The 15,225-nt window shown below is 45.4% G+C and overlaps 2 protein-coding genes across 3 annotated transcripts in view; one reads left to right on the top strand and one right to left on the bottom strand.

The window, feature by feature from the left end:
- The window catches only part of LOC126926638 (uncharacterized), a 100,082-nt gene that overhangs the window by 15,359 nt on the left and 69,498 nt on the right, over nt 1–15,225 (bottom strand). The window contains exon 3 of one of the 2 annotated variants that reach the window (XM_050743076.1): nt 200–371. The exons of the other annotated variant lie outside the window; for it this stretch is intronic. Coding sequence (XP_050599033.1) covers nt 292–371 — 80 coding nt within the window. The 3' untranslated portion in view covers nt 200–291. Of the gene's footprint in view, nt 1–199; nt 372–15,225 lie in introns of those variants that run through there. 2 annotated transcript variants of the gene reach the window in all.
- LOC126926621 (uncharacterized) overlaps nt 1–15,225 on the top strand; it is a 173,447-nt gene that overhangs the window by 115,541 nt on the left and 42,681 nt on the right. The gene's annotated exons all lie outside the window — the stretch shown is intronic.

The raw sequence follows: 15,225 nt of genomic DNA, 5'->3' as shown, positions 1-15,225 counted from the left end.
GATTGGGTAGATGCGTTTTCGTGTGACCAATTTGTTTCAAGGGATTTCATTCGAATAATCGACGGTAAAGCTGGCACGAATGAAACATGTCATCGTCTCTGGCTTTGCCCGTAGAATTTTTGAATTTCGCGGTCGTGATCGCGAGTGGTTTCCGAAACGAACGTTAATATTGCTCGATATTGAATATTGATCGTTGTTCATCCATGCGTACTTGGGTCAGCTTCCGCGATTTATGTTTGTATTTCACCTTTGTACTTTTTTTTTTTATTTGCGATTTAGAAAATCTCGAGATTACGAGCCGAAAAGGCCCGGCAAACTGCTATAGAAGGGAGCAACTACCAATGACTTCCCACCCTCTCGATCATCCAGAGCTTTAAAAAAAATTATAAAAGTAACTTTTATTATTTAAAAAAAAGCTTAAATCGTTTGGTCTACTTTTAAAAAATTTATTCCGTTTTAAAGCGTGACGGAATATTAACGAGTGTAATCGTATCTAATTATTTTCATTGCTGTAATCAGTATAATGTAATGGGGAAACCCGATATTTGGAAAAAGAGCGTCCAATATCACTTTTTTAAAGCATTGTCCGCTTTTAATGGAAATAAAATAAACGTTTCTTTCGGTATTATTTTAATCTATATTAAAAATGAAGTTTACATAGCATCGGTTTTTACAGGGTTTTCATAAATATCGCGTTTCTATAAACGAAAAGAAATTCTAACTTTGAATATCTCAAAACGGTATTGCAAATAACTGTTCGAATGTTGAAAGAAATTAATCCGAATGACAAGATCATGGCTTAAAAGTAGCCTCTTGTCTTTGAATGTGCATGTCATAAAACGACCTAGGAAAATTCTCACAATTTATGTTCTTCCCGGCGAAACAGTATTGATGTAAAAGAAAAGTATTTGGCTTATATTGGCCATTATATATGTCGGGTTATCATTAGAGTTAGGGGTGTATAATGAATCTTCCCGTGAATTGGCCATCGTTGTTATGTGCTATGGATGATATCTTACTGATACAAATGTAATTACTACAGAGTTTAACACGTAATAGCGGTGATGAGATAATCGAGATGTTGATGACAATGAATTTAGGAATTTATTAACGAATCCATGCTCAACGAGATGAATGCGATTTGATCCACGATTCTGGTGTAACTCAACGTACTTGTCTACTGTATAAGTAAAACTCATCTGACTGAATCTCAGTCCACGTGGAAGTGCCCTTATATACTCCTGTCTGTACCTCTCTGTACCCCTCGTGTCAATCTTTGTTTTTAAGGAGAGCTACATAATTACTCCATCCCTCTGTTAGATACACGTCCCTCCCGTGACCGTGGCTACGTTCAGCGACCCGTTATTTCACTTGGAGCCCAAGCTCACTGTCATAGATCTTGGACACCCGTACTCGAATTGGATTATAAACAACTATTTCTTTGTTACGTCGCGTGAAATGGTCCGTGCGACGTCCTTCATTGTCTGCTTCTTCGAGAAGTCTCCCCGCGAGCGGTCTAAAGTTCATGGTCCTTCGAGCCGGATCACGTGCCAATGAAAGGTGCATTTACCAGTGACCACACAGTGCCACGTGTTCATATCGAACCCAACAGCGGAAGTGTGTCACTCCATCAAAAGCCGTGACGTCAAGAGCGTCACCTTCGAAGAGGAATAAGTCATTGGTCGAGGCACGCAACCAGGTGTCCCGACGTAGCCGAACAATCAACCAATAGAAGGTTCCAACCACTCAAGTCGGTCTACACCTTAAATCATGCCGACCACGTCCAAAAGTCAGCATCATGCTACAAAAACGCGATAAGTACATCGGCACCATCAAGTCCATAGAGAACAAAGTCGATCAGTATCAACAGACTGGCAAGAATAACAGTTGCATCTTGGAAACTTATCGAGCCCAACTCGAGGGAGAGTAAAGACGATTCCGACTCGCCCAAGAAGATCTAGAGGACCACGGCGAAGGAGAACCCGCGTTGGAAGAAAAGACGTTAGACACCTACGTATCTCTAGATGCTTGCTTGACCAAGCTGATACTGGCTGAGCAACCACCGACGAAAATGGAGCACATTCTACGGCACTTTCTGCTCAACTGTAGATCAGAAGCCTCTTCTCACGGACGTACAGAAATTTCATTACCTACGGTTCTCTCTCCAAGCAAACGAGGAGAATTACCTAGATGCGTTACCTCTTATCAACACAAATTACGAGGAAGTTATGAAGCTTCTCAAAGAGAGTTTCGAATACCCACGAGAAACCGCCGTTAGCCATTGCCTCATAATAATCAATTACCCGAAACATACCAAAGAATCGTCAATGGAATTAAGCCACTTAGTCCGTTCGTTCAAACAACACATCTGTGTGTCGCATATTCCATATAAGTATGTCAATGGAATATTATTTTACCGGTGTTACTATTAAAAAGGGTATCGTCCTAAAAATCGAATAAATTTGTTTAGTAGTTGCAAGTATGAGTTAGGAAGGTAAGCTGTAATCAAGACATTATATAATAAGAAACGAGTAGTTACCTAGTGAGGTTAAAATTAAAGTGTTCAATACGTGCAGTAACAATGTGAATGTTCAGCGTAACGACGAGCTGATGTGGACGATGCAATCCAAGCGGAACGAGTAGAAGAACTTGTTGCGGTAAATAACCAATAACACTAGAATCACCGAAAACTGTGAGTACGTCTTGATGCATGTGATCAGTTGAATTTACATGACGCGAGTTTGGTTCCCGGCGGCAGCCATCTTGTCAGTGGCGTACCGATAGAACCATGAACTAGAGACATACAAGAGTCGCGACTCGTAGTGGTGAATATAACTACCAGCGAGTATATATAATATAGAGCCGAACTCGATTCAGTAAACTCAGTAAATTTAGTAAAATGAGTATATGAGTATTTTATTTAAAAATAATTATTAAATGGGCACGTAAAGTGAGTAACAGAATACAGTAATAAATTTTTAGGTACACACATACACACATAAACATATAAACATAAGTGTAAACATAAAAATAAAAATAATAATGAACGATTATATAAACAGTTAAATAATATAATAATAATAATAATATAAAATAATATATATTATTGTAGTAATTGTATCATACATATTAGATATAAATGTAATAATAATAATATTATTGAAAGTGACTTCAAATGAAATTGTTGTCGAAGCTGAGTACGAAATTCAAATTAAACGAAAATATCATGTTAAATGGTAAATTGATGGATTTTGATGACGACGCAGGCTTGTTCGGAGATTAAGAGTATCTCACGTTCGGATGGTGATTATGGCAGACTGGCTGTGTTTTTGGACATTGAGAATATTTATTATTAATATGGATAGGTTTAAAAAAGAAGTAAGAGTTACGGCGCAGGAGGTATCAGAGCCACCAAGCCAAGCCAAGGTGAATCGAGTGGTTTTCCAGGCTCGACCCCACCGTTATCAAGTGACTGGAAGAACTGCGGGAGGGAAGTTGATCTCAAGGCACCCCCTTATGCGGGAAAGACGACTTGGGAAAACAAGTTAGATGTAAAGGGACTTACGCGGACATTACGATGTGCCGTTGGTTAAATGCCATTGAAGGCTTGGACAGAGAAAGGAATGCAGATTCGGAAAGTTAGAGTACGGTCGAAAGAAGGAGGGAAAGGAGGGGACCCCAGGGGCCACAATCCTCCAGTGTTCTTGTTAACGAAAGGGGGAAGAGCGTAGGCGGTAAAGGCGATCCTGATCAAAGTGGAGGAAGGCCCGGATTGAATTGAGACGTACAAGAGGATAACGGCGGCCAGAAATACGATCGAGCGGGGCGACCGGGATGAGAAAGATCAGGGCTGGTCGTATACTCATAGAGTTCGACAGGAAGATCCTAGTGAGCGAGGTGGCTGAAAAGCTCGAGGCCGCCTTAAGCGACGCGACGGAGGTATCTGCACTCATAAACAGGACTACGGTGCACATTAAGGTTATAGATCCGCTTAACACCAAGGAGGAGCTGGTGAAGGACCTGAGAAGGGAGTGAGGGATAATAAGTGGAGAAAGCGTCGAGGTGAAGACACTGAGGATGACGCTATGAGGAACGCAGGTGGCGGTGGCGGTGTTACCCGCGAGCGCGGTCCCTAGAGAAGAGGGGGCGAGAAGGTTCAGGAGTGGCCTGACCATAGCGTCGGCTAGGCTCCTACTGGACATACAAAGATGCTATAGGTGCCATATGTTAGGGCATACGGCTGCGAGGTGTACGGTGGTATGTCCGGGTAGGGAGCTGTGTAGGGAGATGCGGAAGTAACGAGCACGTCATGAAAGAATGCACGAAGGAGCCTAGACGTGCGATGTGTTCAAAACAGGAAGGAGTGAACGCTATGCACGTTACGGTCTCGCTGGCCTGCCCGATGGTCAGGACGGAGGGTAGGCGAGGAAGAAGATAAGAAGATAAGATAAGGGTCCTGCAGATTAATTTAAATAGATCGGATAATTATGTTCTAGAAACAAGCGCGAATTATTACGCACGCTGCGGTTGCTTTTATTGTTACCATATTAATCAAAATAATTTTTATTAAAATAAATAACTTTTTTTCCCTCTGTTATAAAGAATTTAAAATGCGATGTTTGCGAAGTAACATTTGTAGCGGTACTTGTCGACAAAAGTCATCATGGCTTTGCCCAGCAAATCCGCTACACAAGAAACCGTGTTTACTCAAACACGAGCTAATTATAGATCTATCGACCTTAGGCGGTTCCGATCATTAGGCCAAATCCGTCGTTTTTGCCGTGACCATAGGCTCGTGAGTCAGCTACCCAAAAAACCAACAATTGTAAACAGGTCGCGAGCTCGGCGCCCGTTGGGACGTTTCGAGAACATTCTCGAAATTCAAATCCCAACGCCTATCGTCAACTCCGGTGGATATAAATATAGCGGACAGGGTAGCGACGCATTCTTAGTTACCGAGAGATTCGAGCAGCGACAATTAACCGATACTTCTTTGCGCCGATCGATTAGCGACCGCGAAACGAAACAGCAAGTATATTGTACGACTAGTGTAAGCATCGGGTATATTCTAATAAACTACGTAGTTAGGTATATTCCGGTGTTTGTGTGAATAAATCGACACCTTATCACCTCAACTGGTGACCCCGACCTGATTTTTTTTTTGTGTAAGAGGTGACAGTGATAGACTAGTCGCGGTGTGAACAGTATTGTTCGCAAATCACACTATGGAAAAGGAGAGCAAACCAACTCCAGCCGGTGCTTCGTTCCGCGTGCCGCCATTTATGCCTACGAAGACCGGGATCTGGTTTTCTATTTTAGAGAAGTATTTCGGCGTGGCCGGCATTAGCCACGACGACCAGAAAGCCTTAGCCCTCATAGGATTCCTCGACCCACAGTACCTGGCAAAGATAGAGGATACCGTGACCAACCTCCGCGCCACCGGCCAGTACGAGAAACTGAAGAGCGAGCTAATCCGCGTCCTGACAGAATCGGACAGCGCCAAGGTTGAAAGGTTAGTTGAACGCGAAGAGATGGGCGACAGAAAGCCCTCCCAGTTTTACAATGACCAAAAGAAACTAGCCAGCCCGCTCGCGTCCGACGAGTTCATTCTAAACCTGTGGAGGAACCGCCTCCCAGACCGTATCAGGGAAGTCCTGGCCGCAGTTGACGATACGAGCATAGGAAAAGCTGACTAGGACTGCGGATAGAATCGACGAGGCGTACGATCTCCACGGCCACCGCGCGCATAGGGTGGGCACAATCGCCGAGCCATCGGCACCGCATGCAGACAAAAACGACGCGCTAGACGCCGAAGTCAGCAGGCTGAGGGAGGAAATTAAGGCTTTAAAAATCGGCGGGTATCGTCGACCGCGAAGACGCTCGAACTCCCTTACTCGACGCCGTCGCCGTTCCCGTTCGCGTGACACCCCGCGTCAGGACGGAATTTGTTTTTATCACGCGAGATTCGGCGATTGCGCCACAAAATGCACCGCCCCGTGTAAGTGGAAGACGGGAAACGACCCCAGCCGTCCGTAAAAGCGGCGGACGACGACGGCTTGGGATCACGCCGCATCTTCATCGTGGATCAGAGAACGAAAACCTCGTTCTTAGTGGACACCGGAGCCGACATCAGCGTTTATCCCCGAAGCAGGCTATCCAGGGACGTGAAAAAAGCAGCGTACGAATTATTCGCTGCCAATGGGACGCCCATCGCAACGTACGGCACCTTGGCGATGGAGCTGAACCTGTCCCTCAGACGTGCCTTCAAATGGCACTTCACGATCGCCGACGTGCAAACCCCCATCATCGGCCTGGACTTCCTGAGCCATTACGGGTTGCTTGTGGACCCAAGAAAGAGACGTCTTCTTGACACAACAACCCAGCTAACGACCCGGGGATACGCCGCCAACTGCAAACAACTCATGATTAAGACCGTAAAGGGGGATTCGGTCTATCATCAACTGTTGGCAAAATATCCTGATCTAACGCGCCCACCGGCCTTTGGGCGAGAGAAAATCCGGCACGGCGTGGAGCACCACATAGAAACCACACCAGGCCCACCCGTGTACTGCAAACCCCGCCGGCTCGCACCAGACCGGCTCAAACAAGTCAAGGCGGAATTTGCAACGCTGATCGAACAAGGAGTCATGCGCCCATCGAAGAGTTCCTGGGCATCTCCGCTACACGTCGTCCTAAAGAAGGATGGAAGTCTTCGACCCTGCGGTGACTACAGGGCGCTGAACGCCCGCACTGTTCCCGACAGGTACTCTCCACCGCACATCCAAGACTTCGCGCAGCAGCTACACGGTAGGAAAATTTTCTCAAAAATTGACTTAGTGCGCGCCTACCATCAAATTCCAATCGCGCCTCAGGACATTAAAAAAACAGCAATCGCGACACCATTCGGCCTTTTCGAGGCAACCAATATGATGTTTGGGCTTCGAAACGCCGCGCAAACGTGTCAACGTTTCATCGATGAAATCACGCGTGGCTTAGATTTCGTATACGCGTACATCGATGACTTCCTGGTAGCTTCGGAAACCGAGGAACAGCACCGCGAGCACTTGCGGATTTTGTTCGAACGTCTAAATCATTACGGCGTTGTAATCAACCTAGCAAAGTGCGAGTTCGGCGTCGATGAGATAGCCTTCCTAGGCCATACGGTAAACGCGCAGGGTATAAAACCGCACGCCGATCGTGTAAAAGCCGTAACTGAAGCACCGCTCCCCGCGAATATCAAAGCTCTCCGTAGGTACCTCGGTATGATTAACTTTTATCGACGTATCATACCGGGGGCAGCCAAAATCTTGCAACCCCTCAACGATTTGCTGCGAGGAGCGAAAAAGAGCAACATGCCCATTACCTGGTCGGAGGACGCCAAAACGAGCTTTAGCGAGTCGAAACGCGCCCTAGCTAACGCTACGATGTTAGCGCATCCTATACCTGGCGCGCCCATCAGCCTCGCAGTAGACGCGTCCGACTTTGCAATAGGAGCGGTGTTGCAGCAACGCGCAAACAACACTTGGCAACCGTTGGGTTTCTTAACTAAACCCTTAAATGCCGCGCAGCGAAAATATAGCGCGTATGATCGCGAATTGCTCGCCATGTACACCGCGGTCAAACGATTTAGACACGCCGTAGAGGGGAGAAATTTCATTATCTTCACTGACCATAAACTCCTCACTTACGCGTTCGGTCAAAATCCCGACAAGTGTTCGCCGAGACAGTTCCGACAGATAGATTATTTCGGTCAGTTCACGACCAATATAAGGCATATAAAAGGGCTGAACAATAATGTCGCCGACGCCCTATCGCGCATCGAAGCTATAGGAAAATCCGTGGATCACAAAACCCTCGCCGCCGCGCAAGAAAACGATGAAGAACTCCGCAACATCGTTAACTCCGGTACATCCGCGTTACAGCTCAAGAAAATTCGTTTTCCGGATTACGACGCGGAAATATACTGTGACGTGTCAAGCGACATCGTACGACCGTACGTACCGAAATCCTTGCGGCGCGACGTATTTAATGCACTCCACGGTCTTTCCCACCCAGGAATTCGCGCAACCCAGACATTAGTAAAATCGCGTTTTGTTTGGCCTGCGTTAAACAAAGATTGCCAAACGTGGACACGGCAATGCATCCCCTGCCAGCAATGTAAAATAACGCGACACGTATCAACGCCGTCCGGAACATTCGGAGAGCTCGCAGGACGATTCGAGCATATACATTTAGACATTATCGTTATGCAGTACTCTCAAGGCTGCCGATATTGTCTAACATGTATCGATCGTTTTTCACGTTGGCCCGAAGCGATTCCTATACCGGATATGGAAGCAACGACCGTTGCCTCGGCTCTTCTTTCCACATGGATAGCGCGGTTTGGCGTCCCAGCAAAAATAACAACTGACCAAGGACGCCAATTCGAATCCAATCTCTTCAAAGAACTATGCCGGATGCTCGGCATTAAGCATTTGCGTACCACAGCCTATCATCCCGCGTCCAACGGGATGGTAGAGCGCTTCCACCGGCAGCTTAAAGCCGCAATCAAATGCCACAATACGAGCAACTGGGTCGAAAGCCTTCCTATAGTTGTTCTAGGCATTAGAACCGCTATCAAGGAAGATCTGGGCGCAACGGCAGCCGAAATGATCTATGGTACGGGCATACGATTGCCAGCGGAATTTTTCGTACCAGCAAAACAACAGGCCAACGCGGAATTCGCAAACCGTCTGCGAGAGCGAATGAGCGAGATCAGACCTCTGCCGACTTCACAACACGGCGAGAAGACGACATTCATATTCCGCGATTTAGAAACGTCGCCGTATGTGTTCGTTCGTCACGATGCAATCGGAGGCCCTCTGCAACCGCCGTACGATGGCCCCTATCAAGTGATACGGCGTGGGGAAAAAACCTTTACCATACGCATGAAAAATAAAAGCGTAAAAGTCTCCGTAGATCGTCTAAAACCCGCCTTCATCGTGTCGGAAGATATCGAGCACCTAGAAAGGAACGCACAAGCCCACGACGTATTTGTACCTAGGAAAATCTTCCGACCGCAAAGCAGCGAGCAAGCGCAACAAAGCGACGGAGACGCAAGAGCGCATTACACCACGCGTTCGGGCCGGAAAGTTCGTTTTCCCGACCGCTTTCAAGCAAGTTTGAATTAAGCGGTTAGCAAGGGCACCCCCGTTATCATAAATAAGCTAATATAAAAGAAGAACGTTAACACTGGCAGGGGGGTACTGTAGCGGTACTTGTCGACAAAAGTCATCATGGTTTTTGCCCAGCAAATCCGCTACACAAGAAACCGTGTTTACTCAAACACGAGCTAATTATAGATCTATCGACCTTAGGCGGTTCCGATCATTAGGCCAAATCCGTCGTTTTTGCCGTGACCATAGGCTCGCGAGTCACCTACCCAAAAAACCAACAATTGTAAACAGGTCGCGAGCTCGGCGCCCGTTGGGACGTTTCGAGAACATTCTCGAAATTCAAATCCCAACGCCTATCGTCAACTCCGGCGGATATAAATATAGCGGACAGAGTAGCGACGCATTCTTAGTTACCGAGAGATTCGAGCAGCGACGATTAACCGATACTTCTTTGCGTCGATCGATTAGCGACCGCGAAACGAAACAGCAAGTATATTGTACGACTAGTGTAAGCATCGGGTATATTCTAATAAACTACGTAGTTAGGTATATTCCGGTGTTTGTGTGAATTAATCGACACCTTATCACCTCACATTGTTTACCAATCGTTTTGAACAGTAAATTTTCGATAAACCCCATGAAGAATTTGGATGTCATTTACTGTACCTATGACGGACCGCGTGCGACTATAGGGACCAGACCTGTGAATTGCAGCCATGATGCAAATGGGTTAATCAATTCTCCACCAGGTTATTTGCGTTTAGCCCCTCTCTCACTAAATTTTTCAGCTCCGCGCGCTAGCTTATCCATTCCGGATATACGTACAGCACGTGCTCCGCCTCGTCCTCTGTGTCCCTACAATCCCAACACTTCAATTCCACGTCCTTCTTTACCTTTCTCCTGTACTTATAGAATATGCCATTGCATCACGTACTGATATATTTCTTCCTTATTTCTATTGAACACTATTGCATTTTCTACCATTTCTTTTTGTGAAATTATGTTTGTTATATTTATTCCATTCGACTTGCCACTATTCATTAGGTGTTTTTATTATTTATTTACTAAATTATTATTTCTTATATTACTGATTTCTAGCATCAAGGTGTTGGGATTATCCACCCCATGTTCCACTCCCGTCGCTTTCTTAGAATTTCTTGTATTATCATATATTTCCTTCCTCATTCTTGCTTCGATATAGATCGGCATGTTGCCGGGCAATACGCATAATGACGCATGAGAGACTGTACAGTATGGTGTAATTGTTATACTGAAGGCCGTTCTTTGCGCCCCTCTCATCAATTTCTTATTTTTTGCAATATTCAAAGCTCCAGCCTACACCGGTACTCCGTACATCACTACTGCATTCCATACGTTATAATACAACCTACGCGCTAAGTTGGGAGGTCCGTTTACTTTCGACAATATACTTCTCAACGCGCCGAACCTAACATCCGGTTTCCCGCGTACACTAGCAATGTGATTATCGAACCTCCTCCTCCCATCAATAATAACCACTGAGTATTAAATTGCCTCTTTCGTTTGGGTTTCCATCTCTACCAACATGAGTTTGATTATCCTCGGAATTCTCCTGCCGGTTATCATTATGATTTCAGTTTTGTCCTTCGCTAGGCTGGGTCCTACAGTCACACTCCATTTGCTCTCCTTTATCATTACTTCATTTATTCCCAGATTCGCACATTCTTCTGTATGGCGCACGTAGGCGCCAAGTCATACGCAAACGCAATGGCTTTTATTGCCACGTTATTGTCCAATCTTTCTAGTAATTCGTCGAATACTAGGTTCCGCAGGAATGGCCCCAACACTGATGCCCGTTGTACTCCCGCGAACATCCCACTTCTCACCGTGCCGAAAGTACAAAGTGTTCCACATTGTTGATAGTTACATTTCTATCGGTCAAGTAGTTGTTCGCTAGCCTTCTTATCTTGGCTGATAACGTTCTTCTTATCGTTTCTTTTCTTATACTCTCCCAGCTGAGAGTCTGGAAAGTGTTCTTTATATCGAGCGTTATTAGCACGTAAATCTACCCTTTCTTCTTACAACTGTCAGGAATTTTCATAACTTGAGTTATTGCGTCCACAGTGCTGCGTTTCCGCCGAAAGCCATATTGCTTCCTATGGAACGGATCCATACTCATGCATCTCTCCATCAGCAATTTTAAGCATTTTTCTCATACTTTGTTTAGTGCCGGTACTATGCTGATGGGTTTATATGCATTGAGTAATTTCGGTTCTTTACCCGGGTTTGGTAGTAAATTCAACCTGGCTACTTTCCATCTTTTTTGGAATTTGTCCTGTTCCGGTGATCCCGTTTATCATTTCCGTTATTATATCGGTTCTGTGACCTATAATTAACTTAATGATGTTATACCATCAATCCCTACTGTCTTCTTAGAGTTGATTTCCACTGCGATTTTTTTCATATTCTCTCTCTCTATTATTGAATCATGTCCTTGATTCCGCAAGTCGGTCCATTGTTTTATATGATCATTTTTCAGTCGTCTTTTGGCCCTTTCTACGTCCGCAGATTAATCCGTCCGGCCGGCCGGCCAATTAATTCTTAAAGAGTTGGCAATCTTCTTGAGCCTCAACTCTGTGCTCGGATCGAATAAATCAGCCGCCGCTGGATTTTAGGACTCTTTCATTTTTAAAGCGTTCTTAAGGGTTCCAAACTTCACTAGATGTTCGAACCTCGGCAACCCCAATCCTCCATTGTTTTTGGACGTGTAAAAGAGTCCAACAGAGGTAGAAGGTGTTAGGTGCAATATCCCCTGACTTCATGTCTGATTTCACTTTCCAACAATTTTAACACTCCCTCGCTCAGCGGACTTATTAATAAATTATAAATGTATCGAGGGAGTATATATTTTTGAAGAAGCTTCAACTTCTGCCCAGGTTTTAAAGACAGCTTCTTAGTTCTTTTAATTGTGCTTACTATTTCCGGCACTATGATGCCACAATTCATTTTTCGGCATGGTCCAATTTTCGCTAGAAGATATCTGAAGGCATCCTCGGGTGCGATGTACGGTATCCTTTTATTAGTCAATTCGATCTCTGGGCCCCTCACGTACCAGGTGTCCCTCTTCGAGACCACCTGGAACGTTTGGCTTTTGTCCCCAGAGATACTCGTACCGAGGCCCTCCAGATATTCCTGGACCATGGCTAGCTGGTCTGATATTGAGCTTCTTTCTGTTCTTTGCCCAGTAGGACAATGTCATCAGCGAAAACCAGTATGGGGATCTTGTTGTTATTGCTTATGTTGATACCCTCTGTGGATCTCTCAACCGCTTCTAGCAGCGGTTCCGAGCACAGTGGTTGAAAATCAAATGTGATAACGGATCGTCTTGTTTAACCACTCTTGAGACTTCAATCTCGACCCCGGATCCATTTTTGGTTTTAATCTCTGTCTTGGAACCTTTGCACATATTGAGAATCAAGTCAGTTATTGGAGTCCAGGTTCCCTTCCTAGCCAGACAAGGTCTAATCGCTGAGTGGGGCACAGTGTCGAAGGCTTTTGAAATGTCAACGATGGTGTAGACATCTCCTTGTCCTTTTTTACATCTTTCAAGGGTTGCGTTGAAAATATCAACGTTAATTTTACATCCGTTATCGGATGTAAAACCTTTTTGCCTTATATTCTGCACTATGCTTCTTCTGATACTTTTATCGAGAATCGAGGAGAACATTATCGCAAGAATAGGACTAATCGTTATAGGCCGCCAGTTCTCGGCCTTATCTAAATCCTTGTTTGGTTTTGGTATTAACGCAGTTCTATTCATTCTCCAATTCTCGGGATAATGAAAGGTATAAAACGAAATATTGAACAATAAAGCCAGAACTATTGGCAGGCCCGGAATTTGCAAATGCTTCTTTTCTAATCCATCCGGACCTACGGACCTTTCATTTCTAATCTTTTTCAACCTCTCATTAATTTCCTCAGCGACCACTGGAGGAAAATATTCATGTATTAAGCCTCCCGAAGTAGATCCATTTGGTATAGGACGGTCTACTCGGCCTGCTTCGCCCCATAACTCTTTATATAAATTTTCTACCTCCTTAGCCTCAGGAGGTTGCCGGACAGGAGTTATGTAGTCTAAATTGTTATTTACTACAAAATCGGCCAGCTTCCTTGGACTTTCGATGAATATGTCCTGGCAACGTGCGTAATAATAACGTCGCCACCGATTTCTTCTAGTTTTACTGTTACGTTCATTTGTAGCGGTACTTGTCGACAAAAGTCATTATGGTTTTTGCCCAGTAAATCCGCTACACAAGAAACCGTGTTTACTCAAACACGACCTAATTATAGATCCATCGACCTTAGGCGGTTCCGATCGTTAGTCCAAATCCGTCGTTTTTGCCGTGATCATAGGCCTCGAGTCAGCTACACAAAATAGCCAACAATTGTAAACAAGGTCGAGTGCTCGGCGCCCGTTGGGACGTTTCGAGAACATCTTCGAAATTCAAATCCCAACGCCTTTCGTCAACTCCGACGGATATAAATATAGCGAACAGGGTAGCGACGCATTCTTAGTTACCGAGAGACACGAGCAGCAACAATTAAGCGTTACTTCTTTGCGCCGATCTATTAGCGACCGCGAAACGAGACAGCAAGTGTATTGTACGACTAGTGTACGCATTGGGTATATTCTAATAAACTACATAGTTAGGTATATTCCGATGTTTGTGAAAATTAATTGACACCTTATCACCTCACAGTGTTAAGTTTACTCGTATTAGTATCTTTTTTTTGTTTTTTTTGGATTTGAGAGCCTATCTCCCTCTCTGGTGCAGCATTGCAACGCTCTATATAGAGGACGTACCAACAAATTTGTTGATTTGGCCGCTAAAGTTAATTGGCAATCATTAAAATCGACTCACACCTTTCTTAACTTATTGTATAACTTTAATGTGGGAGGGGATACTTCGAAATTCTTTTCTATCTCTTCCTTCAAGCAGCGCCGCCACTCATCAATCATCCACTTTAGTAAACCCTCTGGCAGGCGCATTGCCTGAATCAACGGGATCGCATTCTCCCTCTGTTGCCAGACTAGCCATTCAACGCTCAGCTCAGAACTGACACGGACTGGGGGAATCCGACTGTCTAATTAAAACAAAGCATTGCGATGGCCCCCAAGGGTGTTGACGCAATGTGATTTCTGCCCACTGCGCTGAATGTCAACGTGAAGAAATTCAAAAAAGCGCGGGTAAACGGCGGGAGTAACTATGACTCTCTTAAGTCAATAGTTACTCGGGGGCAGGCTGCATATTGGTCTTGCCTTGCCCAAGTAACACTCCTACCTCCTCGTGGTACCGCCGGTAACACGCACACGTCCACATCAGCGAGGGGTGTACTCCCCCGGATGTGGCGGCGCGTGGCTAAACGGAGTGTGGCGACGAAGGAGCGAGAGATAACAACTATAACGATCTTCCGTAACGGCTATTTGGAGCCGTGAATAATGGAGCCCATATTAAAACCTGGAACTCGTTCCTTTGTTCTGTTGACGACTGGAACGGCAAAGGACACGACTTAGATAACATTTGGAAACTTAATATCGGACTCACAATTAATTTGCAAAATTCGATAACAATACGAATAGTGCCTCGGACGCAGCGCCTCTCAGTCCCGGAGGCGCTGTGGCGGATTTATCCGCTTCAGAGGGGACTACGGATAACGACCAGGCTGTGTCCGCGGCAATGAGCTTGATCACAGTGCCGCTCGTGGGCAATCGGGTTGTCTGTCCAGTATGCGAGAAAAGGGAAGTTAACCTTTTCTTCCTAAATCTGTCGGACCTGGACAGGCACCTAACACAACACCACCCGGATGCCCCGATCTATTGGTCATGCATCAATTGCGCAAAAGGCTTCTCGAAGCTTCAAGGGGCTAGATGCCACATACCTAAGTGTGGTGGCGCTAGCAGCCAGGCCAGGACAGGAGAGTTTCAGTGTGAAGCCTGTCCCATGAGCTTCGGGTCGCGCAGAGGGCTATCCACCCACGAACGGCATGCGCACCCTGCCGTTTGAAATATTAAAAGAAGGGGAGCGAACCC

The sequence above is a fragment of the Bombus affinis genome, chromosome 18 (assembly GCF_024516045.1).
Source record: "Bombus affinis isolate iyBomAffi1 chromosome 18, iyBomAffi1.2, whole genome shotgun sequence".
In the NCBI taxonomy this organism is placed as follows: domain Eukaryota; kingdom Metazoa; phylum Arthropoda; class Insecta; order Hymenoptera; family Apidae; genus Bombus; species Bombus affinis.
The sequence above is the reverse complement of the archived record's forward strand: the minus strand, read 5'-3'. Positions and strand labels throughout refer to the sequence as shown.